This window comes from Clupea harengus, chromosome 4, assembly GCF_900700415.2.
Source record: "Clupea harengus chromosome 4, Ch_v2.0.2, whole genome shotgun sequence".
In the NCBI taxonomy this organism is placed as follows: Eukaryota; Metazoa; Chordata; class Actinopteri; order Clupeiformes; family Clupeidae; genus Clupea; species Clupea harengus.
Window position 1 is genome coordinate 4,035,582 of NC_045155.1, and position 25,005 is coordinate 4,060,586.

The window sequence follows — 25,005 nt, forward strand, 5'->3', positions numbered from 1 at the left end:
TTTGCCTTGACGTTTCGTAATTTCGTAGTTTTTGGCAAAACAGTTTTCAAGTTATTGACATGTGTAAGCTGCAGCGCCCTCTATAAACGAAATTTCACGAAATGCGGCAATGAATCAGGAGTTCTGCAACTAGGCCTGTAGACCTTTTTCTTATACCAAGGGTCTGGCCATATCAGTATTAGTATAATCTTGATTGTTTGATTGCACTGCATTTTCACCACAGACTCAAAGGTGTAATATGTACATGTATTTATGTGTATGTTTTGTTTTTCTACCTTTACCATACTCACCCATTGATACTGTATATCTACACTGACCATGCCCACAGGTCCACCTGTAGGAACTATGGGCACTTAAGATTGTTACCTTAGATATTACAAAGAAATTAATTCAGTGAAATTCTGGTGGATACTTTCCCAACTGTCTATCCTCGTTGATTCAGTTTTTATTTTTCTAGGGTGTTCCACACATGCAGCCTATCTCTGATATGTTCCTGAACATTTCCTTCCTGAGGTATGAATGGGAGCAGGGATTGATATTCAGGGAAATCTGTACCCTCAAGACCTAGTAACATTTCAGAGAAAATGCCTGTATGGCTGTGTTATAAAAGAAAGCAGTAACATTGCAGGTACAAGCACGTAAATCCATCTGCTGCCATCTGCTGGACTGTCCCTTGCCCCATCTATTCCAGCATTGCCAAGGCATGTGTGAAAAAGTGCAAAAGGGAAATGTTCCTGAATGTAGCTGCATGTATGAATAGTGAAAAATCACTTGCGGTGCGTTATCCCTGTAATTTACCAGGAACTATGTGTGAAAGAGGCTTCAAAGTTGTCTGTCTGTTTGATGCTTGGTGTGAATGAAAAGGCAAAACGCAGAGACGGGCATAAAAATACAGAGTACTTGATTATTATGGAAATGCAAACATTTTGTACTTATTGTAATGCGTTGTATGAAAACAGATTTTTGCACACATGGTGATAAGACTGATATTACATTGAAATCAGTATCTGAAAACTCATTTTGTTGGTTATATTGATATCAGTGATTGTGTTTGTAGATTTCAGAGAAGAATACAGAGGAAGTATGGTCTATAATTTCTCTCTCTCTCTCTCTCTCTCTCCCACACACACACACACACACAAACACACACACTCATATAGTTGTTTACAAACTAATCTGATTTCTCTGCAAGTTCTCCAGATCCATGTATGTAATATCCATGTCTGTACATTTAAAACATCAGAAGTTCTCCCTCCTCCTGCTTGAGTTGACTCTTCCCAGGCTGGTGGTGCTACTCTTTCGGGAAAGGCTAGGTGTGGGCAGAGTGGGAGAGAGTTCATTTGGACAGCCGTATTGTAGCAGAATCTCAGCGCACTCCTTGCTCCCTGTGTTGCGAGCCATGGTCAAAGCTGTCTGGCCTTGGGGACCTCTTGCCTTTACATCAATTCCATACTGTAGAGGGTATTAAAATTTGACGTTAGATTTTTAAATCAACCAAAATGATGGAGAATACATATTTTATGATGCATTAAATCAAGGTTTTTGCAAGGTTCATGCAAACCTAGTATTACTTTTTCAGTTATGTCAGTTGAGCATGCGGTTTTTTTTGTCAACTCTATTTATAAGTATGCAACAGAAAATGTGTGATTCTTCATGGCTAAGGTTTCAGATGTGGCAAACTTGTCTCACCCAGACCAGCAGTTGGGTCATGACCACATCTCCAAGCTGGCAAGCAGCATGGAGGGCTGTGCGTGCCTGCGGCGAAGCCTTGACCAGCGGGGCGTTGATCTGTTCCTTGTTGCTGTGGGCAAGGAGCAGCAGGAGGCGGGGGAGGTCCCTCTCGACCACTGCACTGAGCAGCCAGTCTGACATGGAACCCGCGCTGTCCTCAGTTTGGGCAGTCAAGGGCGCTACGAAGACACGCTGCTCATACTTGGCTCGGATCCATGTCTCCCTCTCCTCCCTAACAACAGTGCAACAACAGTTATTCATCATTACTATCATCTTTACTTTCACTGGTTTATACAGTCCCACGTCAAACACCAATCAACATTACCAATGCCATTAAAGCTCCATTAAAGCCCCATTACACAATAATTGGTATTTTGTTTTGCTACTGAGCCCCCCCCCCCCCCCCAAAAAAGTTGCGGAGTGTAGCTCACTTTTACATCATTGTCGTACATACAAATCACGCTTCGAGACCCCTTAATGGACAGTGTACACGTGTCAGAGTGACTGACTCTTTTTTTGGTCTCTTGCTCGGTTACTCTCTCTGTTTCTCTTCCTACTCTCCCATGACATCTTCCTCATACACTGTATTACAAGTCAGTGTACCACCAACATTATTTTGAAGCTGTTATTTTAAGGTAAAATTGTGGCATGATGTTACTTCAAAATTCCTCATAATGGCCCTTCTCTGGGCCATTATTGAAGGGACTTGCAGAACTAATCAGATCACTCTCTGACTCATTAGCGTAATGGATAATGTGAACAACAATTTCCTGGATCTGCACTCGCCTCGAGGCCTCTGGCGTTGGCTTCTGTCGCCCCTGTGTACAGCTCTCCCAGACACTGTTTGCCATGTGGTTCCCAATAGCTGTTAGCACTTGGCTGAGCTCAAGGGAAAGGTCATCCAGGTCCAGGGAGCGGACACGGGACAGATGGGTCCCCAGGTTCCTATGGATGCCTGAGCACTCGATACAGATCAGTGCTCCCAGGTTAAGACTTGCCCATGTTGGATCTGAAATGCATAATAATAAAACAATATGAACAATTACCAGTATGATGCCTCAATATTTTTCATGCACTGTGTGTATCTAACAGTGATGTATTGCAGAACTTCCATAGGTCACAGAGGTAATTTAGCCATCTGGTTATAAGTACAGGATGCTGTATAGTAGGAGAACCCACTTGGTGCTCCACAGTCCACACAGCGGTTGTTGCCTTTAGCATTACGGATTGCTTGCAGGGCCAATTCACTCTGGCTGTTGCGCCGAGCCTAGAACACACATGCACATATTGTTTTGTTTCATGTCTTCATAAACTGACCTTTAGTGCTAAAGAAAACAAATACTAATACTAATTATATGATATACAGTATATAATATGATGATTGTGAGGGATCAAAAATAGAAGTTATATTTTCAATGGCAGAAAGGCAATTATTTTCAAGTCATGGAATGGAGAGAAAGGGTCATGGATCACAAAGTTTCCATGCTGAACCAGAAAAAATTGTGAGATATTTTACCTTACGCCTGCTGCTTTCACAGCCTTGCAGGCAGGCAAGGATCTGACTCTCGATGGCTTGGACCCAAGCATCTCTCTCCTCTTGACTTGTGGCTTCAAAGTGCCATGTTTGTCCTGTGCTTGATATTATTATGAAGTCAGCGTTGTCTTCCTCTGTAATATGAATTACTTATTAATTAGAAATGTGACCTCATGTCCTCAGTTGAGTCTGTTCTGCTTGTCAGATTGTGTATCTTTATTTGCATGTTTTTTTTTTACCTGTCTTGTAAATGTTTTTCAAGCTACCAAAACTCTTTAATTTCCACATTTTTCGCTTAGCTGCAGAAAAAGGTTAGTCCAGGGCAGCAGAAGAAGGAAGAGGGCCATAGAAAAGAGTGATTATTCAGCAGTGACAGCAAATGAAAGATTAATTTAAGAGTCTGCAATTTCAAAGTGTTGAAAGAGAGTAGAGAAGCAGTGAGGTCAGCAGGGCAAAGCCAGTAATGTTGTCATCTTTGCTTAGTGATTTGTGTTCACCTTTCAGTCAAATGGTTAAAGATATTTTAAATCAAGACAGTTTTAAAAAAAAATTGCAAACGCAAAAATAATGTTTAACCCAAGACAGTGTCAGAACAAGCTAGAAGAGGCAGACATTTGGTTTTGACCTTTAAGGAACACTGTTTACAGACGGCGCCTATGGTGTTCTTACCAAACATGCACATCCATTAAGCATCTCTGTTTTATTAGGAATATATCTCTTGGATGATTTCATTCACTGCATGTATACCTACCCTCTGCTTGACCCATGGCTGCGTCCCCTTTGGGGTTCATGCTTTTCTTCCTTGTGGGCTTCTTCCTGTTGGTCATTGGGGAGGCTGGGACCTGTTCTTTCCCTGAAGCGATGCTGGTCATTCCATCAGTGTCTAAGCAAATGACACAAATATTTACACATTTCTAGAGTGTTCAAATCATGCAGAGCAGTAAACACTTCCTGATTTTGGAAGTGGTTTGTGGGTGAAAAGGAGTGGCTGCAACCATATCATTTCTTTAAGAATAACCAAGGACCCAATAAGACAACCCTGTGATTTTAAGCAGATGTATTTTTATTTAGTTTTACCATAAAAACCTTGCTTTGTGATTCCTCTGGATTTATTCTGACAAGCTGTTTAGAACGTAATTCATGCTGTGTGGAGGCCAAAGATAAAGGCTAATGTTACACATGGAGGTAACATCTGAGCTGAGACACATACCTGAAGGGAAGTGTCTATTGGACAGTGTTGAAGGGCACCGTCGAAGTCCACTCTCTCCAGCAGGGGAGGTGGCAACTCCTGTTCCTTCATCTACAGTCAGCAGGCTGGCAGAGCTTGACAACGTTGCTTTGAAAACAAAATGGTGGCTGTTGGTTGGTGTTGCAGGGCAAGACATGATTTCATCATTTTGTTATGAGACTACTCGACTTATCAGTTGAAATATAAGTGGTGAATGGTGACATCTAATCAAAATCCATTGCCCGTGCCTTTACCACCAATCCTGACAACAGAACTCACATCTACATTACTTTAAGGCATTGGACCGGTTTAGAAATCTCCCACCTACATTTAAGTAGCATTCCTACATGGTTGACCTAATTATTATGGGATGGTCTCAGGTATTTACAGTAGGCCTATCACAATATTCCCCTCACCAAAGAAATCACCTCTGCATGATCATCTGTTCTTTAATGTCTTTCATAAGAGAGGAGGGAGCCGTTCATGAAGTCATGAAGCTCACTCGTGCTTACTTGGTGTGGTCCCTTCAGAGGCTGGTCCATCCTTAAGTGTTCCATTCAGGCCACAGATTGAGCCGCCAGGAGTCACAGCACGAGGGGGGCGCTTACCAGGGACTTTGACCGTCACATGCAACAAATTGACCTCTTTACCATGCCCATTCTGCATGTAGTCCTGAAGCAGAGACATAGTCATTAAAACAAATGGCCTTTGTTGACCTAGGTAGCACTTGCTTACAGTCAGTCGTGTCCTTAGTTAAAGCAAACCACTGACTCATGATCATAAGATAAACACATAAGTTATAAATCAGTTCAAATATAACACAAATTTGAAAGTTGTGAACTTACATTGTGGCTTGAATAGTAAGACAGAACGCCATTGCTAGACAGCGAAACAAACTTTTTCTTCCAGTCCTTGTTCAGTGAACTTCCACCTCGTTTCCACAGTAGGCTCTGGCAGACGGCAAGAATAAATGTCAGACAATGGAAGGACTATGATATTTTAAATCCTTGTTATTGCCATTGCGAAATAATATGTATTCAACCAGCACAGAAAGGGTGATGCACGCTAACCTGTTTGATGGTAACTGAGCGTATGCCGACTACTTCACCCCTGTTGTCAGGCGTTTTCTTTTCTGAGTCACTGCCTCGACGATTCTGAAATAAGATACAGAGATGTGAGATAAGCCACAGAAGAAGCAAAGATAAAGATGGAGAGAATTAAAGGGTGGCTGAATTAAAGATTAAATGAGAGTTGTCATATGAGAATGGGTACTTTAGGTGGCAGAGATGAGGGCTGTGAAAGCTTAAATGCCTACAAATATCCTATTATCGGTAGTTACACATTACCTTTAAAATGACAAATGACCATAATTAATTATAACAGATATAACAATTTAAAAAGAAACATTCACGTCTCCACAACTTTTGAGCTGTGATATGACATAAACATAATATGTATCTTCACTAGCCTTGGATGGCTTGCATGATGTGTGTTAATGTCCATCACAGACTAAACTCACCAAAAGATATGTTTAATATACCAGACATTATTGAATAAATCACAGATGGTCTAGAAAATACTGATCGGGAGAACTAGCATCTTCACATGTACTCTCACTACTATAAGTTTGCTTACCCACTGCCGCTCGTAGAGCCCCATTTGTGGATTTTACCACAGCTCTGTAAGAGAGGGGTTGCTCGGATGTAAAGGATATAACTGATAGAGGGAACTAACCCCGAAAAGGGATGTCCGTCGACGGGGGATATTTCTCTGAGAGCCTCCCTCTCCTCGTAGCTCTCTATGACCCACCACAGGAGTGGAGGGCAGGGAGGAGGAGATGTCACTACTCTGACTTCCATTACTGGCCTGAGAGTGGGGGACGGTGCACACGGATGATGGAGATGATACATGTAAAAAGACAAGAAAGGGGGAAGTCAGTGAAGATGTATAGACAGTGGTAATGATGGACAGTGATGGCAGTTACTGCAGAGGCAACAGTCATTTGGTAAGGATTGAATGAATGTTATCCAAACATCTACTGTGATGTGTTGAGTGATATGGCTTCAAATTGATCCTGTAGTTGTTGAAAAACTAAAATGTATCTAAAACAACTCTCAATGACCTATGAGACATAAAGAATGTAAAGAAATGAACTTTGAGACATAAAGATGTAAAGAAACATTTATGTATGTCTTTGCAGTTCAGTTCAGGCATTTGTAGCATTGTTTATGCTTTCCAGCCCTTTAGAAGTACATATTATGAGTTTGAAAGCAGTTTTTTTATCAAGGTTATTGATACAGCATTCCATGCCACTATTGGTACGGATCTGTGTCAATATTTCGAGCCATCTGGTGCTTCCTGCCAATCTGGTACAATGGTTAGTGTTGCTGCCTTCCAAGTATTTCACCTAGGTTCGATTCCCAGTCAAAGCAGGGTGCAGTCTAAGTTGCTTTGGACGAAAGTGTCTGCGAAATACTTCACATTTACCTTTGATCAATTTATGATATCACAAAGTCACATAACATATGGCCTACAAAACATATAAAGTGACTAGTTTAATGACTAGTAACTACAAAGTGAGTAAACGTATGGCCTACAATGACGAAGCCGCGTTATGGATGCACGCTGGCAGAGGGCCATCCGGAGGTGCCTGTGCCTCACAGGGCCCTACTGCCCTCACGTTGGCTCAGCACAGCACTGGGTTCACCATGGTGGGGGAGGCAGCCGCTCTTTTGCCCCTCTCCACTGACAAACACCATGTTCCCTAATGCTACGGAATGGGAATTAACCATACGAAAAGAAATCCATGGAAAATTCATCCATGGCAGCAGTAGATATACTACTGGTATGGAAAAGACATTCCGGACCAATAATATTCAAACTATTGGTATGGAATCTAATTCCATAGCATTATTTAGCAGACGGTTTGGTACGGAATTTAATTCCGTAGGAATAGTGCACTAACTATAGTTCCGGTTCCGTAGCCGTAGTAGGGGCCTTATTTTATTGACAAAAACTACTATCTCCATTAACATTCTGTCTTTGATCATCTGATATCTGACATGAATTTTTTAGGTGGATATTCAATATGCTGGGCTTGTTACCTGTCCATGGTGAGGTCCTGACAGTGGTGTTGAGTCTGTAGAATGACAGGGGGAGTTTGGAAGGGATTTGGTTGCAGCTAGGAGGGCTGCCTGCCTTTTTCCTGCAACAACTTTCTGAGCAGCTAAGGAAAAATGAAAGAATGTCAAAACATATGTCTTTACCACCTGCAAGGATCTGGATGAATGTAGTTGGGCACTTTCCGTGGCACTGTGTATGCCACAATAGAGCTGGCGCAGCTCATCACGTGAAATGAGTCCAAAGTTACTCACATTGAAAAATCATTTATTGTGTGTGAGATGAAAATCCTTAAAAAGACATTGTTCATGCCAAACTGTCTCACACAGTCCTTACACATCTAGCTGTCAGATGTTTTATGTTGTTTTAAATCAGTACTGGTGGTGGAAAAAACAGACCATCATAGTTAAGCGTTTCTTTTCTTTTTTATGACAGGCACTGTAGCTCCTTCAGGGCAATTTAGGTCTAAAATATGTACTATTGAAGAGACGAATGGACCCAAGTAACATAAGAGGGCATGATTAATTGGCCAGAGGTGCCGTGGCAGACTCACCCTCTGTGAATACTCTGTCCACATTGAGGCCGTATGTCGCACAGGTCTCATAATACAATGAGCGCTTCACATCCACAGATAGCTGACGTGCACGTTTATCCTCGATCACTCGAGGGTTGGTGCTACTTATCTTGTCTGTTGGGAAGAACGAGAGAAGTTGCTTTTGTTCCAAAAAACATATATGGATATGGTGGACTACTGAAAACTTTTGGGTGTTAACCTTAAGAAGAAATATATATGATGTTAGTCTTTAAGGCTACTGTTGCTACAGGTATTATGCGTATTCAAGATGGTTTGGTTTGAGATGAGGATTCACTCATCCTATGTCAAACCAATGACCAGTTTAGGGCTGGAATTGCAAAGATTTGTATGATGTAAATTAAGTCAGTGATGCTCCTACCTTGAGTGCCCACCACTATCAATGGGATATCAATGTTGCTTCGGTGGGTGTTGAGTTCACTGAAGTTCTTGTACACTTCTTGGAAGCTGGCTTCATTTTCCAAACTAAACACAAAGACAACAGCATCCACCCAGTTGCTGAACTGTGAGCCCAATTGGAGGGAAGAAAAAAGAAGCAGGGAGGACAGGTAGGAAAAGAGAGGGAAAATTATCAACACGGAAATAGAGACACTGATGTTTCATCTTTCATAATTCCTGATTTTGATTTAGAAGTTGTGATAAGCAAGAGAGAGAGAGAGAGAGAGAGAGAGAGAGAGAGAGAGAGAGAGAGAGAGAGGGAGTGATGAGTAATGATGAGAGTAAGACACTCACTCTGTCTCTATCACTCACACACACTCACACACTCTCACACACACACACACACACACACACACACACACACACACACTCACACACACACACACACACACACACCTGCGCATCAGGTAGCCCAGGCTCCTCCCTGATTAGTAAAAGATGACTCTGTCCATCCACCAACACCTCCTTCTTATACCTTCCTCCTGAAAGATGAGATATATATACAACAATGAAAATGTGTGTGTGTGTGTGTACGTGCGTGTGTGTGTGCGTGCGTGTGTGTGTGTGTGTGTGTGTGTGTGTGTGTGTGTGTGTGTGTGCGTGTGCGTGTGCGTGCGTGCATGTTTGTGATTGTGTGTGTGTGTATACCTTCCTCCTGAAAGATGAGATATATATACAACAATGAAAAGACGCAATGTTTGGCAAATGACAACAATCTCAGACAAAAAGAACAGGGAGGAATGTGTGGAAATGCATACCATCAGAGCATTCCATAGGAACGTAGCTGCCAGTGATATACCTGTTCACCAGTGCAGATTTGCCACTCCGTAGACTTCCCAGCACACCCTGTGTGTATAAATCAGTACGGGACCCTTAGGCACTCACCCACTACATGCTGTAATTCAATTAGTGTAACAACAGATCTTAGATAGTTCAGGAAACTATGAATGTATTACACCCAAAGCAATAACTCATCAATAGTGCCTAGATATCCAGGGCACAGAAAGTTTGACTTGCCAAACGCAGCTCTGGAATGGAGCGGTTTAGAGTCCATTCTTGACTGTTGCCACAGGCCACTAAAAAAGAGAGACACAAAGAGAATGGTTAACAGAGGCCGTGCTTATACATTGATTCAGTGATGCTGTGCTGACATACTAAATCATTTAGTCTACCGGTAATACACTTATGACAAAAAAAAAACAGCCTTCTACAACTGTGACCAAATCAAAGTGAGTGAGTCTTATACACATTTTGTCAATATTAACACCTGCATTGATGTGTTTCAGCACTGTTCAGTCACTGTTCAGCCATTTAGTTTACAGCAAAAAAAAAAACACGTTTTAGGGTGCAGTTACACTTCAAGCAGGGTAAGTTCACTTCATTAGGGAAATTCTGTTCACTCAATCCCCGTTTGGCTAATGTAAAAAAAAAAATAGGATTTGTAGGATTTATTTTGTCTCATAGTGCCATTGCTTTGATAATAATCTAGTTTAGTTGTAGGCTATAACTTGCAGTATATATTATGCAAGAAATGGGATTTTTGTGTGGCGACGTTTTTGCATTTCCCTGTGGATGCGGTTGAATCGAAAAACATACGAAATGTTTTGAAAACGCAAACACATTGTTTTCAAAACACTCCGTTGTCATGTGGATGTGGTCTCAGTCACATGACCACACTCATTCCATCTGCCTTATCTGAACTGTTAAAGGGGAGGTCAAAATGGATTGTGAATCACACAATGGTGGTCCTAAGTGCAAGACTCCTCTATTTGAGTCCTTTCAACATTCATTTCAACGTAAATCTCTGAATTAAAAGCACATGTCCTCTGTGTGCAGAGGGCATGTCATTTGCTCCCATCCTCACGATTGTGTACCGTGTGGGATAAATATGGAGGTCAAAAAATGCAATGGCTTTGGGTGGTGCTTTGGAAAGGTCAGTGATGAGGGTGGTTGTGATTGGGGGTGGTTATTCTAAAGGTTGTCTCTATGGTGTGTCTGCCCTACACACAGGTTGTCGCTATGGTGTGTCTGTCCTACACACAGGCACGTGACCCCAGCTGGGCCCCAGCTGCAGCCAGCAACAGACGCCAGCAGGCACAGCGAGTGGCTGCACAGCCACAGCAGGTGTTCTGTCACCACTGCATAGATAGGTTATCTTCTGTCACATCTATCTCAGTCTGTATCTCTCTCTCTCTCTCTCTCCCTCTGTCTCTCTCTCTCTCTCTTTCTTACTCTCTTCTTTGTCGTTCATTTTCATTTTTAGTGTCTCTCACTTTCAGTCTCTCTTCCTTTGTCTATAGTGACACTAGTCGTCAGTCAGACTGTGAGTGAGTGAGTGAGTGAGTGAGTGAGGAAGCCACTCTACTCTCAGCCACATTGTAGGAGAGTGCCATTAAGCACCTTCAGCTAGGAAGCCAGGCTTTCATGCTGCCCAGACCAAGCACATCAAACCACAGATGTGACACAGAGGGCATGAGAAGATGAAAGGACAGAGACAAAGCAGATGGCTAGGGCGGGAAAAAAAGGAGTCTGAATTGGTCAAACCACCAGTGAAGGAAATACATTTCTATTAAATCAGTAATTTTACGTTCAAATAAAGTCTTTGTTACTCAACAGATATGAGAGGTTCTTAGCCAAACCCAGTGTAGACAGTAACAATCTGGTATGCCCACCCTGCTCTCTTGCTAAAGCCGAATTAAGCTTTCTGCATACAAATGTGCTGCACACCATATATTTAAGGATTGAGGAAAATCTTTCCTTTTGTGGATTTTTTTTCCCTTTTCCAAACCCAGCTGCCCTTCCCAACAACATCCCCAATCCCCGCCCCCAGCCCCACACTCGTAGTCACACATGCACACACTGTGACAAGTAACCCATGCAACCAGCAGCTCTCATCCTTATCCTGTTGCCATAACAACCTGTCCTCCAACCCCTGCCTTTTTCTTGAGCTCAGTGAAAATCCAAATACATTGAGAGTGCACATTCCATAATGCACACACACACACTCACACTCACACTCACACTCTCACACACTCTCACACACTCTCTCTCTCACTCACACACACACACACACACACACACACACACACACTCACACACTCACACACACACACACTCACGCACATGCTGGAGGTCAGGCTCCACAAATAATGAAGCAATCAAGCAAGATTCACAAACATTCTAATGACTCTAACATGTACCCTAATCTAATTCACTGAGTAAATGTTTGTCAAAGTTACATGTTGTTTTTCAGAGTGTGGTGGAATTTGTCTGATTGATCTCCTAAATTAGCTATCTTCACGAGTTTATGTGTTTCATCGCATATAGCGTGAATATTTAGCAGGACCTCATCACTTCCCTCCTCTTAAGGAGTTCTAAATTATTCATAACATTTTTAGTTCTGACAAATAACTGTTTGTATTGACTAAAAGAACATGACTGATTGTAGTTTTAAACCTTCGTCACAACAGGCTTCTTCTCTTTGCTTGAGAATCCTAACTTATTTTGTGACTTAAAAAATGAATTGGTTTAAATTTTAATCTTCCCAACTGACACTGATCCTAAATAGGTCTTGTGAAGTTTTATAGCTTTGGAAATCATGTATCTATAAGTAAACGTTAACCAGCTTTGTCAAGCATGTCAAGCATGTCAAGCATTTCCCTCTCTCTGCGAAGTAGATCCATTTTCATAATGATAGAGGCCCGTGAAATGTACGCGCCTGAAATGGACTTGACATGGTCAGGAAATGAGCAAAGCAGGATGCAGGATAGAAACTGTCATGGTAGGGATGATTCTGAAAAGCAGGCAGTGGGTGGAACATCAAAGACAGGATTAGGACATTGGCTGTAATTGCTGTTTCCCAGGAAGTGAGTATTATCAAATTTGTTTTCTGCTAAGTGCTAAGGGGGGGGGTGGGGGGAGGGGGCGGGGGTACTGAGTTGGGAAAGGGTCGGAAAATACTACACATAGGTAATTTGTCGACTTTAACGATGGCCTTCATTCATTTAGTGTTGGATCAATATATAGTGCCCCTTCCTGGTGGGAAAAATATAGCTATCCTGACAAATAACTGAACAAACACAAAAAGATTATCACATATTGTGCTTATTCTAAATCTAATTTCAGCATGTTATTTTCATCCAAATACCTCCCATGTTTCAAAAACAAAAGCAAATTCGTCCAAGGTAGATTACACACACATATACACACACACACACACACAGCTCACTGCTGATAAATTTGTACCTTCCTCCTCACTGGACTCTCTCTGCATAGAGCTCTGCTTTGCGGGAGCAGTTGAGGGACTGCTCTTGCTGAAAATACCACTGATAAACTTCAGCATCTTACGGTCTCGGACTGAGGCTCGATGGGACTGGGGCGCTTGGGAATGTGTTGCAGCCTGGCCCTGGAAGAGCTCCTCAGATAAGCAGCGCAGGTCACTGTTGTCCAGGGTGTGGCTCTTCTTTCCCTTCCTTAGGGTCTTGGAGGCCTGAGTGTTGGGTGCTGGCAAAGATACCGAGCCCATCTTTAGCTTCTGTGGCCTGGGAGGATTTCCTTGGGTTTCCTTCTCGTTGCTGTACGCCTGAGCAGATCCACTTCTCCCAGTCCCTGCCTCGTCTCTAGCATTCTCGTGAAACGCTCTGCTTCCACTCTCATCCCAGGAGGCTCGGTAAGGCCCCATGAACGACCCGGTGTCCTCAGATGCACTGGTTGGAAAGCTGACTCTGACCCCCTTGTCCTCGCCGTTCAGGCTTTTTGAGGAGCGGCTTTTCCTCGTCTCCCTCAGCTCTGGGCCACCAACAGCACTGCCGTGTGACTTCTCCAGAGGCATTGGCCAGTGGCTAGTGCCCTCTGAGGTGTCACTCTCGGTGTAACTGGCAGATGTCCCCATGTCTGCTAAGTGGCCGGATTGATCATCTCTGACAATTGGGGTCCCGTCACTCCTTCCAGTTTTGGTGGCGGAGGCGGCCTGCAGGGCAGTAGAGGGGACTCGCTCCCCTTCCTTGAGTTTGATGCATTTCCCAGCCCCCTGTTCTGCCTCCTCCTCGGCGTCCGGCCTCAGGGGGGGCTCTCCCTCATCCACCAAGGCTCCGGGTCTCTTCTGGCCAATTTCACTTCCCAGCACGTGAGGAGTTGGTCTGGTTTGCCTGGCGCCATGCTCCTCAACCGCCTCCACCTTCACCAGGGTGACGGAGATGAGGTAGGTGGTCCGCTGTTGCAGTGTATCGCCTCGACTCATGAGTTCAGAACATGGAAAACAGACCGCTGACGGAGAAATCTAGACAGTGCATCAATATGATTGATTCGGTTCTCTCTATTAAGGAACTCATCCAATGTTCGGGAGACGAGAGTGAAGAGCGCTTTCCAGGAGAAAGTTTCATTCAAGCTGATTCCAGTGAACACATGGACATCCTCCCAGTTCTCTGCAGCTCTAGAAGCCTTAGCGGGATCTTATCTGTCAATGTCAGATACTGCCTTTTATCTATCCAATAAAATGTCACATTTCCCAGCGAACACAGATTGATGGCTACAAGATCAATGTTGTCACGGTTATTTTCTATGTGAGATCCTTTACTCTGCAGTTTCCTTTTCTCCACAGTAAGAGCGAAAGACACTTATATGCTCATTTTCTCCTCATTCAATAGATCTCTTTGAATTTGTCTCTGTACAATTCTGGTTCCAAAAAGATTGAAGAAAACCACAAAAAATTGTAATTCCCAAACAAGTCTCTACATTTTTACCTCTTCAACAGGATTCCATAGCAACAGTAAAAATCTAGTGAGCGCAGTGTGAATAAATTACCAGAGGCAGCCTCTCAGATGATCGGGGGATGTGGGGATAGTGTGGAGCCAGCTGTGGTGTTCAGATTGCAGGATGTCACTCCAAGTCTTGCACCACACTCTGCGATGGTGAGACAGGCAGACAGCTGACAGACCGGCCAAGTGAGACGGAGGCAGAGATGAGATGAGTTCTGAGCAGGAAGAGGAGCGGGGGAAAAAGGCTAATGATAATTCCAGTGGGACAGAAGAAAATGCAATATCCTCCCTGCGTGTCTGGCCATCCCGCCCTCCAGGCTCTGTGGGTCTTCCAGGCGCATTGTGCACTGACAATGTTAATACAGCTGGTTCGGCTGCATGCCCCTGATGAAAGGCAGTTTGCTTAAGCTAGGTTCAGAGAATGGATCACAAACAAATACCTCTGGAGGAGTCCAACATGAGGAGAGCCAGACCAGCTGTGGTGTTCAGGAAAATCCCTGGTGCCCATGCATCCCTTCACATCACATGAAGCCCTGCCTTCCTCTCTTCTCGTCACACACGCTCCCTCTTTCTCACTCCTTCACTATCTGTCTGGTTTATGCGCTGTCTCCCCACCCTCTTATTCTCCCTCCGTCAGAAAGCAGACTGTGCTCAGCCCCTCGCTCTCTGTTGCTCGCATGCCCCCACCCCTCTGCCTCTCCCTGATGTGGAAGGGAAAGGCATTGATGCATTAGGAAGAGGCGGGGAAAGGCTCCAAAGAAAAAGGAAAAACAGCGACAATAAAATATCTCTCTGAACAGAAAGAAAAATGGCTCTTCAGCTTCACAAATACAACAGATTAATTAGGCAAACTATGCATTCACCCTCTACTGCCTTTTGTCTTTATATATTTCAGTATTGTGCTGTTGTGTTATCAGTCAGTATTTATCTCCCATTTGGCCATTCAGATAACAGGAGCTTGTATGCAGCCCTATCACACCTAGTCAGGTTTTTTAGTGTTTGCGCTGTTTTTCCCTGACTGCATTTGTGTGACTGTTCCATTGTATGCAGGGTATGTGGCTGGTACAGGCAATAATGCCTGTATTGATCTGTTTCCCTGTGCATTCATCAGCAGAATGCAACTTGATTTATATTGCAGCTAAAGCCATTGACCATTTCGTAAGCAGATGTAAATAGATGCACATTCACAATACAAAGTCTGTGCTTTCTGGTAAGAAATGTATTGTGTAAGAAATGCATATCAAAACATTTTATTTCGTTTGAATCTAACATCTAGTGTATTTATGTATTTGAGTGTGAAGGCTAGAGGCTGTGGGGAGAGAAGTGAGGCGGAGAAAGAGGCAGAAGCCACTCTAGTTTATAGTAATGATTGTGTCCAAGGCTGTAGGGAGAGAAGTGAGGCGGAGAAAGAGGCAGAAGCCACTCTAGTTTCCAGTAATGATTGTGTCCAAGGCTGTAGGGAGAGAAGTGAGGGGGAGAAAGAGGCAGAAGCTACTCTAGTTTCCAGTAATGATTGTGTCCAAGGTGCTGCTTCACACCTCTTTACTTTATTAATGATATCTTTAGACTGAAATTGGCAAGGGTATTGTCCTTGGGGGCGCACAGTCAGGAACACACCTCATATGTGCTCCACATGCTTGTATTTGTGACAGGCATTCAACAAATAACTATAAGATCCTTAAATTGATGCATATCCATGATACAAAATACTTGACAGCTGTTTCTCCCCCCCCCCATATAGTAACAATTACAACCCTATCTTTGGTGAGAAAAGGGAAGTGGCTTCTGACCTTGTAACCCCTAGGCAGTCCTTTTCGGACATCTGTTGGGGTGTAATTGATATGCTAATATTAGCCAGAAGGGGAAGGAGGTGAGACGGTCCACAGAGGGGGCTGGTGCTCCTTACAGTGCGCAATTAAAGACTGGATAGTGAAATAGGGTGAGTGAAGATCAATAATGTAAGCGGTACCAATTTCACTTTATGAATGTGTGTGTGTGTGTGTTAGTGTGTGTGTGTGTGTGTGTGTGTGTGTGTATGTGTGTGTGTGTGTGTGTGTGTGTGTGTGTGTGTGTGTGTGTGTGTGTGTGTATGTGTATGCATAGCAGAGTTTTGCTCTAATGAGTGAGGAACTGCTGCTATGCAATGCACTTTTCAGACAAGAAGGTTTTATTAAGAGCACTTTTCACGCTAGTGAGGTGATAGCGGAAGTAAACCAGACAGGGATGTGTCTGATCTAATTATCAACCTCAATACCTTGAGGATTTTAGCCTATATGTCTTGATCTTAAAGGTGAAATGTATGGTCTTTGTTGTCAAAAAATGTTAGAACTAAAATCCTGATGAAACTACTGGGGAAATAAAGAAAGAATATTTAATTTGCATGCAACATTGCTTTTTCCGTGTGACTTTGTTTCATTCTAGGGCATATTTCTGAATCTTTAGGAAAACAATGACAAGAATACATTATATTAAGACAAATATTGAATTGTGCCATCGGAGGGTTTTGTAGTTACATTTTTGTTTTCTGTCAACAAAAGTAATTCACCTTTAAGCAAAGGGATACGGGGAATGGCACAGAGCAAAAAGGCAACAGCAGCAGGTGGTGTCTCTGACTGACAGGAAGTGGCTTTTGGGGCCAGCTACTTAGCGTCAGACACAGGAAGTAGGCTATAGCACGGCAGGAACTAGATTCTGCTATCATTACGACACATGATTGCTCACTGCAAAGCTTTTCTTGAGAATTGGGCCATGCTCACTGCATGCACAGAAAAAAAAGTCCTGACCATTATGTGTTCTAAAGTTTAATGGCAACTGGCCTTTGCTGTAGCATATGATCTTTGCTGGTGAACTCCTGCCTTGAGTTCATAAGGCAATAGCTGAGAGTTGAACTCCTCAAAGGCAGGAGAGACAGGAAATGTTGTGGTAGATTTGTGTGTTCTCAGGCTAGGCTCAGACACTTACAGATTAGTTAAGGACAACGGTGATATGTGATCTATCTGTCCACAGAATGACCTAGATTTTCAATGCTGTGATGTCCACGGAATGACCACAAGTACGTGACTGAAGCTTACAGACTAATTTGATCATTCTTGACAACTAAAACCTTTTTTTCACTTCAAGAGAGTTTTGATAATAACTTGATTTTTTTTTCATTGTTTTTTACACTGCACGAGTCTTTGCCTTGCATATATTTGCAGCCAGTTAACAGAACATCAAGAACTGTCAAATCAATGCAATTAGTATCATTACATTTTGCACATGTCCACCCACTTTCATCCACTTTTACAAACAGTCACATACAGACTGCTGATGTCCACCATTTTACCTTATTGTGTAGGTAAGAAGCACAGTCACTGAATACACTGTATTTATGTAGGCAGCCACTACAGCGTTACGGCGCCACTACAGAGTGCTCACCTTGGATGCTGTGGAGGTAGAGCTTGAGGCCGGTGCGGAGCTGCTGATCGGTCACCCTCTCCAGCTGCTTGTGGAGTTTGTTAATGTTGTTCTTGACACCGTCATGCCGCCTCACCTCTGCTCTGATGGCACTCGAGTGTGCCCCTTTAACGCTGCTATTCATGCTGAGTGTGCCCCTTTAACTCTGCTATTCATGCTCAGCATCTGCCGTGACTGGACCCAATCCACTGCCCATCTCACCCCTCTGCCTCACTCTCCATGTCATGGATTCAGAAAAAAAGAGTCCAACTCCGTAAGGTACAGGACAACATGAACGGAAGAGACTCACTCAGTTTGTGTCAATTTCCTTTGCGTGCTTTTGAACGCACTTCCTGATTTCACCTAAACTGACTGAGTGCTCAAGTGCATGTGCAAACAGGATCTTGCGGTGAGGTTTAGTGTAACGGCTTGCTGAGGCCCAGCTGAACTAGAGGCTACGGCTTTCATTTTCGTGGTGTGTTGAAGTCTAACCTTTATGTATTCTGCCATTACATTAAATCAAAAGAACCTAAGAACATTTTGGTAAGTTTTGAGAGCACATTTATCATTTATTGAAAACTGATTCAATTATAGAAATTGTAAAGGGTTTGCAGCAGGAAGTACTAGTGCATAATTAAGGTAATATTTTACGAAGGTAACTGATTAAAAATGTAAAATCCCATATTTCTGTGCCTCATATAAATAAATATGTATTCATGTTACCGTATCAATGGGACAACTTACATGACAAGTCCCTGTCATGTCAGTGGTTGTGTTGCCCTCTGCTGCTGTTTAGCAGGGATAAACACAGTTAAAGCTAGTGCTTAAATTAACATTTATGTGAAATGTCTCCACAGTCTAGAGTGGGAGATGCTTTTATAAAAATGTCTCCTACATGTATGATTCAGTGGATTTGATGATAGTTCAAATATCTAATATCTAGCATCCTCAGGTTGGCAAACCTAAATTGATGGTAACATGGTTCACTGCATGTTTCTTTCATGACTTCTAATATTATGAGCTATCTGAGCAAAACATACATTTCCATCTGCATACAATCCAGACTCCTTTTAAAGGACACTTCAAATTCCATATACATTTTGTTTTTGTTTTGTTTCGAAAATAAAAACAATTAAAATGTTAATGTTGGTTTAATGTATTCAGGCCTTTCCAGGAACTGGTGTACCTCAAGGATCGGTACTTGGACCCCTCCCTTTTTCTATTTACACGACTTCCTTAGGTGAGATCATTCGGTCCCATGGGTTCTCCTATCACTGTTATGTGGATGACACTCAACTTTACTGGTCTTTCCCCTGGGATGACTCCACAATATCGGCTCAAATTTCTGCATGCCTCAGTGATATTTCAGCTTAGATGGAGGAGCGTCCCCTTCAGCTCAATCTTTCGAAAACTGAGCTCCTCATATTTCCAGCCAACAAAATATTAACATCCAGCTCGGTTCATCTTCATGGACCCCAACTAAAATATGCATGAAACCTGGGAGTTATATTTGATGACCAACTTCATTTCTCTGAGCATGTAACTTCTGTCTCAAGGTATTGTCGGTTCACACTCTATAATATTCGGGAGATCAGACCCTATCTCACTCAGTATGCTAACCAACTTATTGTGCAGGCCTGGGTTATGTCTACACTAAACTATTGTAATGCAATTTTAACATGCCTGCCTGGATGCATAGTGAGACCGTTGCAGATGATTCAGAATGCAGCAGCACGTTTGGTCAACCAAAGTGGCACATGTAACTCCTCTGCTGGTCACTGCTTAAAAATTCACCTTTTTTAATTATCATCTGTCTAATTAGTTAGTTTGCATAGGCCAACTCTATAGTCATGGTTTTGGTATTTGTTATTATTAATATAATATAATATAATAAACTTGAACTTATTATTATTATTAATAATAATAATAATCATGATATTACTAATAATCATAATAATTGGTACCTAGTATTACTGCCTTTAAAAAGATATACATTTATGTTTTCTAATTTATTTTTCTTATAATGTTTTGTAAATCACTTTGGACAAAAGCGCCGGCTAAATACTATAACCATAACTATAACCAAAACAAGATGTTCAAAATCATTGAATGCAGGCTAGACAATGTGGGTAGCATCAAGTAGGTGTAGGCTTTGACACATTTTTGAACATCATGATAACATTATACATGATTGCTGACTAGATTATGAAAATGTGTGCTTACTTTTTACATTTCATAATGGACAAGGACAAAAGCTTTGGACTGTACACGCGATGAGCACAAAGGTCGTTAGTCACCAGTATGTGACGCAATAGCCCGACCCTCTTTACGCCCGTGCCTCATGAGCTTGCAAGTGACGTTAGGTACTAGACAATTTCATTCTATCACTTCCCTGGAAAGGGGGCTTATACTACAACGTAGGTGGGATTTGCATAGGCCCGCAATCAATGATGGTCTGTGGAGGATTTACTTGCTCAAAAAATGCCTTGTGCTCGCTTAATGTTGTGTACATGGTAAGTTTACTGTTACCAGAGACGGTCTAGACGCCTGTAAGGACTGATGTTACCCAGCTATCCAGCTGTTAACCTAAGCTAGCCTAATTGAGTAGCCAACAATCTAGCTAACGTGAACCAGTCATGCGAATCACTCTTGCAGCGTTTTCAACGAAAACTGAAATGGCTTTTCGGCATGGCTGATAGTTGTTTGGGCGAATTCCATTATTTCGTATGAATAATATGAATAGTTTTAGCTGAACAGTTATGTAAGCAAGCTACCTCAGTTGGCTAGCTATGAAGCTAGCTAGCTTAGCTAGCTAAATCAGAAGCCAACGTTAGCGCTAAATAGTGAACCGCTATTGACTAACAGTAAAGTTAGCCAGCTAGCCGTTATAATGGGTGTCTTGCTGGTAAGTTAAAACAGACTAAACCCATGAACCTAGCTTGCTAGATAGCTATCTTAAATTACTAACCCAGTTAGCTGGCATGGTCATTATAGTCTGTTGACATTAGTTTGGCCCTAAATGCACCTTAATCTAGTTAAAGGGATGTGAATGGGTAGAAAGTAATATTTGATGAATAGGTGTTTATCTTGTTCAACCATGCACTGTACTCATGATAAACTACTCACGTTAGCTACAGTTGACCAGGACCATAGACTGGGGCTTGAACGCGTTAACTGAAAAACCACCCCTCATACCATCCCGTTAGTTAAAATTGGAGACATACAGCGAGCATTGTTTAACGTTAATTGAATAAGGCGGGGTGGTCACTTATGGAGTGGTCACAGCGAGCCTCAGTCTAGCTAGGCCTAGAAAAATACGACCTGAATACTTCAGCAGACATTCGTGTTTAAGAGGGTGGTGCTCAGAAACTTTATCATTGTCTTTTAGTGTCAGCTGGCTGATTGGGTAACACCAAAGAACAGTGAAAAGGGTCCAGTTTGATTCCTAACCATCATACAGTAACGGTCTCTGACCCGGTTTAATAAGAGGAACTGCGTCGCATGTCAGTACTGGCGCTGTTTGTACTTGAACTCTTTGTACTTGAACACTGTTGCATTCAGTTTTGCATTTTGATTTTGTAGCGATGGCTCTAGCTGCTCTGTGGGTAATTATTTCAGTGAATTAATCAAATTGTAACGTGTGGATGATGTAATTTTAATGATGTAAAATTAAAATTAAATACCTTAATACATGGCCTGAAACTCCCCTATGGTACAAAAACACTGATCGTTAGCCATACTCTCACTATTGCTTATGATCAGTATGTAATGACAGTTAATGATGTGCTTCCAAACAGGCAAAAATGCCTGGTGGCTTGTTGCTGTTGTATGGGATAATGATGTATGTTTCTCTCTACCTCAGCTGGTGGGCCTGCTGCTGGTGGGTGTGGCAGCATGGGGAAAGGGCTTTGGCATAGTTTCCAGCATCCACATCATCGGAGGCGTTATAGCTGTTGGCGTCTTCCTTCTGCTCATCGCCATTGTGGGCCTTATCGGGGCCATCCACCACCACCAAGTCATGCTATTCTTCGTATCCTTTTCACATTGAGTCAGTTAGTCCTTAATAAAGATATGACAGGACAGGGATGAAAGTATTTAGGATGTATACATAGTTTTTTTTTTTGACTGATCATCATCATATCTCTATATGTGAGTGAAGCTTCTGACATGCTGCTGCTGTGATTGATGTTTTCTGTTCTAAACTAGGCCTAATGGCTATTGATACAAACATACTAACTTTCTTTTCCTTGAAGTTTTGTCCAAAATGCACTCGGTCATCTGTGAAAGTGGTTTCTTTCTACCTTAACGGACTCTTTTGCAGTACATGGTCATTCTGTTCGTTGTCTTCCTGGTCCAGTTTGGAGTGTCCTGCTCCTGCCTGGCTATGAATCAAGGGCAGCAGGTGGGCAGCTGTCATATATATCACGATTACTTTATCACGATTACTTTATCACAATTACTTTGTTACAATTACTTTGTCACAATTACTTTATCACTACCTGTTCTGCTAGATGCTAGATTTGCTTTAAGCAAGCTTGGCAAAGGCTTGTGTGCTTACCTTTTTAGTGGTTATTGGCATGCTGGGTGTGTCAATAACACATGAGCAGCATTAATCAAGAGCATCGTTAAATACCCCTTTAACATTTAACTTCTCACAACTGTTTTCCTGATGTTCATTTGTTGCATAGAACAACAAGTAGCAAAGCTTTTATTATAACAATTTATAAGGGATCAGTTACACACTTACTGCATGTAATTACTTTTGAGCACTTCATCTTCTGGGGGCAGTCTTACAGCAGAAGGCTTAATGCTCACCCCTAATGAAGAATGCTTCACTATAGGTTCCCTTGCCATCACAAGGTCATCTAGAGCTAGTCATAGCCTACTTCCAAATAACCTTGACAGACAGACATTTCATAACTGTTTTATAGATTATCTTTGAAATTGTTTAGCTGGTTTAAGGTATTAGGCTAGGTCTTACACCAGACCTTATAACATGCAATCTTGTCGTATTACTCAACCCATGGTATACTTGGATATATTGAAAGACTGCATGTTTGCACTTGCTACAATTAAATGACTTTGAATCCTGTATACGCCGAGTTTACAACAGCATTGGGATCTAATAATGTAACAGTTAGTTAGTAAGACCACTGGCTGGGGTACTACAGAGGACTTGTAACACAGCTCTGTTTATTGACCTTCGTTTGTCTGTGCTCCTGTGAGAGAATCCTGAGTCTGTGAACTGTTGCAGGGCAAGCTGCTGAACTCCACTTGGGGCATTATGAGCGATCCAACCAGGCTAGATCTAGAGACCAAGCTGAACTGCTGTGGGCTGCTCAACACCACTCAAAATCAGATACAGTTCAACAATGACTGGGAGAGGTGTACCGTGGTAAGGATTAAAGGCCACTGATTTAGCATGGTGTAAAAACGGAAGCCTTTTTTACATACTTTTTGAGAAAAAAAAATCTCTGGTTTGTTTTATGGCCAGATAATTGTGTTCATTGCATGCTTTAGAAGTGGTTCACTCTGCCTTCTATAACACAAGTCTCTCCTCTGAAGCCTTGTAAAAGCAGTGCAGCGGGATGTCAGACTTGTGGTGACATGATGCTCCAGCATGCCTCTGAGTCGCTCAGGATCCTGGGTGGTGTCGGCCTCTTCTTCAGCTTCACTGAGGTTAGCATGACTGCACGACACCTCTCCTTTACTGTCTTTTCCACGCGTTTCCACAGTCATATGTAACATGATACTGATATTTATAACCATTTCTCTGTGCAAACTTAATGTAGTGATGAAAGACTGAATATCCGCTTTGACTGAAAGCTCTGTCTTATTTTATATCACTTTACCTCCCTCTGTATTGATATGATCGTAAATTAAAACTTCTCATCTGCTTTATTGGGAAAATGCGGTGATAAAAATGAAACAACTAATGCTTTGATTTCTGTTGTTCTCTTAGATTTTGGGTGTTTGGCTGGCCATTCGCTATAGGAACCAGAAAGACCCTGCAGCGAACCCCAGTGCTTTCTTATAGTCTTGCGCACACGCACTCACCATGCAATAGTGTAGGAAAGCAATTACTCGTCAATGCGCTGGATAGACACAGTCCCTGATCACACTCAGGCTGCATTGGAAATGAACGCAAACACTCAAGACACCTAACACACTGGACTCCATGCACCTTCCTGTAATCTTGTCCCCGAAATACTTAGGTGCCAAGCTGTACCAGACACACACCTATAACAGCCACTAACGTAGAAATGTTTCTCTGTTTTACTGTTATTGTTTTAATTCTGTGCTAAAGGCATAAATATGCACTCTCGCAGAACCATCTAAGGTCTCATGTATGACAGGATGGCAGGAGGCTTGATTCTCATGCGAGTGCCATCCTCCTAAAATGCAGCCTCCTTGACTTGAGTGAATGCCACTGGATCGTGTATGCAAACAGACAAATCTGCCATGCAAAGAGTATTTAGTATGTGCATGTTTTCAGACCAGTGTAGAGCTTTTTTTCTCCTCACATCAGGTGTGCTCCTCTGTATCACCTTCTCTAGACAGTTCCATTTGCATTCTCCTGAGGTAGTTGCAAGTTCTAAGTTTTATCACACGTGTTGTATCAGTGAATCACCTTTGACCTAGAATGGGTAGAACTAGTAGATTGGCTGAAGACGTGCCCATGTTTTGATGGAAATAATTACAGTGCTAGTAAATTGTAGCAACTCTTTAGTAGTCAGTGTTGGGAGTTGTTATGATGGACAAGTGATGGAAGTTGTGCGATAGACTTGAAATGCGTATTGTGTTGGTCTAGTTTGTTGCCCCAAATGTCGTGATGTTAGATTTCATTTTTATTTTAGGACATATATTTAAAACCTTCTGTGACTGAGCCATGTCTTTTTTTTGTTTAGTTTTTTTCAGGTGGGATTTTTTTTTTAAACCTCCCAACAAGACTGCTGTGTGTGTGTGTGTGTGTGTGTGTGTGTGTGTGTGTGTGTGTGTGTGTGTGTGTGTGTGTGTGTGTGTGTGTGTGTGTGTGTGTGTGTGTGTGTGTGTGTGTGTGTGTGTGTGTGTGTGTGTGTGTGTGTGTGTGTGTGTGTGTGTGTGTGTGTGTGTGTGTGTGCATTATGGAATGTGCACTCTCAATGTGTGTTTTAAGTGAGGCACAAAAGGT

At 42.4% G+C, this 25,005-nt stretch overlaps 2 protein-coding genes across 6 annotated transcripts; one reads left to right on the forward strand and one right to left on the reverse strand.

The window, feature by feature from the left end:
* Nucleotides 1–884: 884 nt before the first annotated feature.
* agap2 (ArfGAP with GTPase domain, ankyrin repeat and PH domain 2) lies at nt 885–18,190 on the reverse strand. Of its 5 annotated transcripts, none has more exons than XM_031565826.1 (19): nt 17,817–18,190; nt 9,661–9,719; nt 9,402–9,489; nt 9,040–9,125; nt 8,567–8,708; nt 8,167–8,301; nt 7,598–7,719; nt 6,228–6,359; nt 5,564–5,647; nt 5,339–5,443; nt 5,006–5,165; nt 4,476–4,601; nt 4,017–4,148; nt 3,505–3,564; nt 3,248–3,399; nt 2,911–2,998; nt 2,518–2,740; nt 1,690–1,963; nt 885–1,452 (listed from the first exon to the last, which is right to left on the reverse strand). In XM_031565826.1, the coding sequence occupies exons 1-19, from the start codon at nt 17,977–17,979 to the stop codon at nt 1,240–1,242; spliced, it is 2,544 nt and encodes an 847-aa protein (XP_031421686.1). In that variant the 5' UTR covers nt 17,980–18,190; the 3' UTR covers nt 885–1,239. The 5 variants fall into 5 exon arrangements, with proteins under 5 accessions (XP_031421686.1, XP_031421683.1, XP_012697118.2 ...); XM_031565823.2 differs by lacking the exon at nt 17,817–18,190 and adding an exon at nt 12,889–15,148; XM_012841664.2 differs by lacking the exon at nt 3,505–3,564.
* A 1,952-nt stretch (nt 18,191–20,142) lies between these two features.
* Nucleotides 20,143–24,809, forward strand: tspan31 (tetraspanin 31). The gene is made up of 6 exons (XM_012841730.3): nt 20,143–20,347; nt 21,697–21,864; nt 22,156–22,236; nt 23,089–23,229; nt 23,400–23,513; nt 23,797–24,809. The coding sequence occupies exons 1-6, from the start codon at nt 20,282–20,284 to the stop codon at nt 23,869–23,871; spliced, it is 645 nt and encodes a 214-aa protein (XP_012697184.1). The 5' UTR covers nt 20,143–20,281; the 3' UTR covers nt 23,872–24,809.
* The last annotated feature ends 196 nt before the right edge of the window (nt 24,810–25,005 follow it).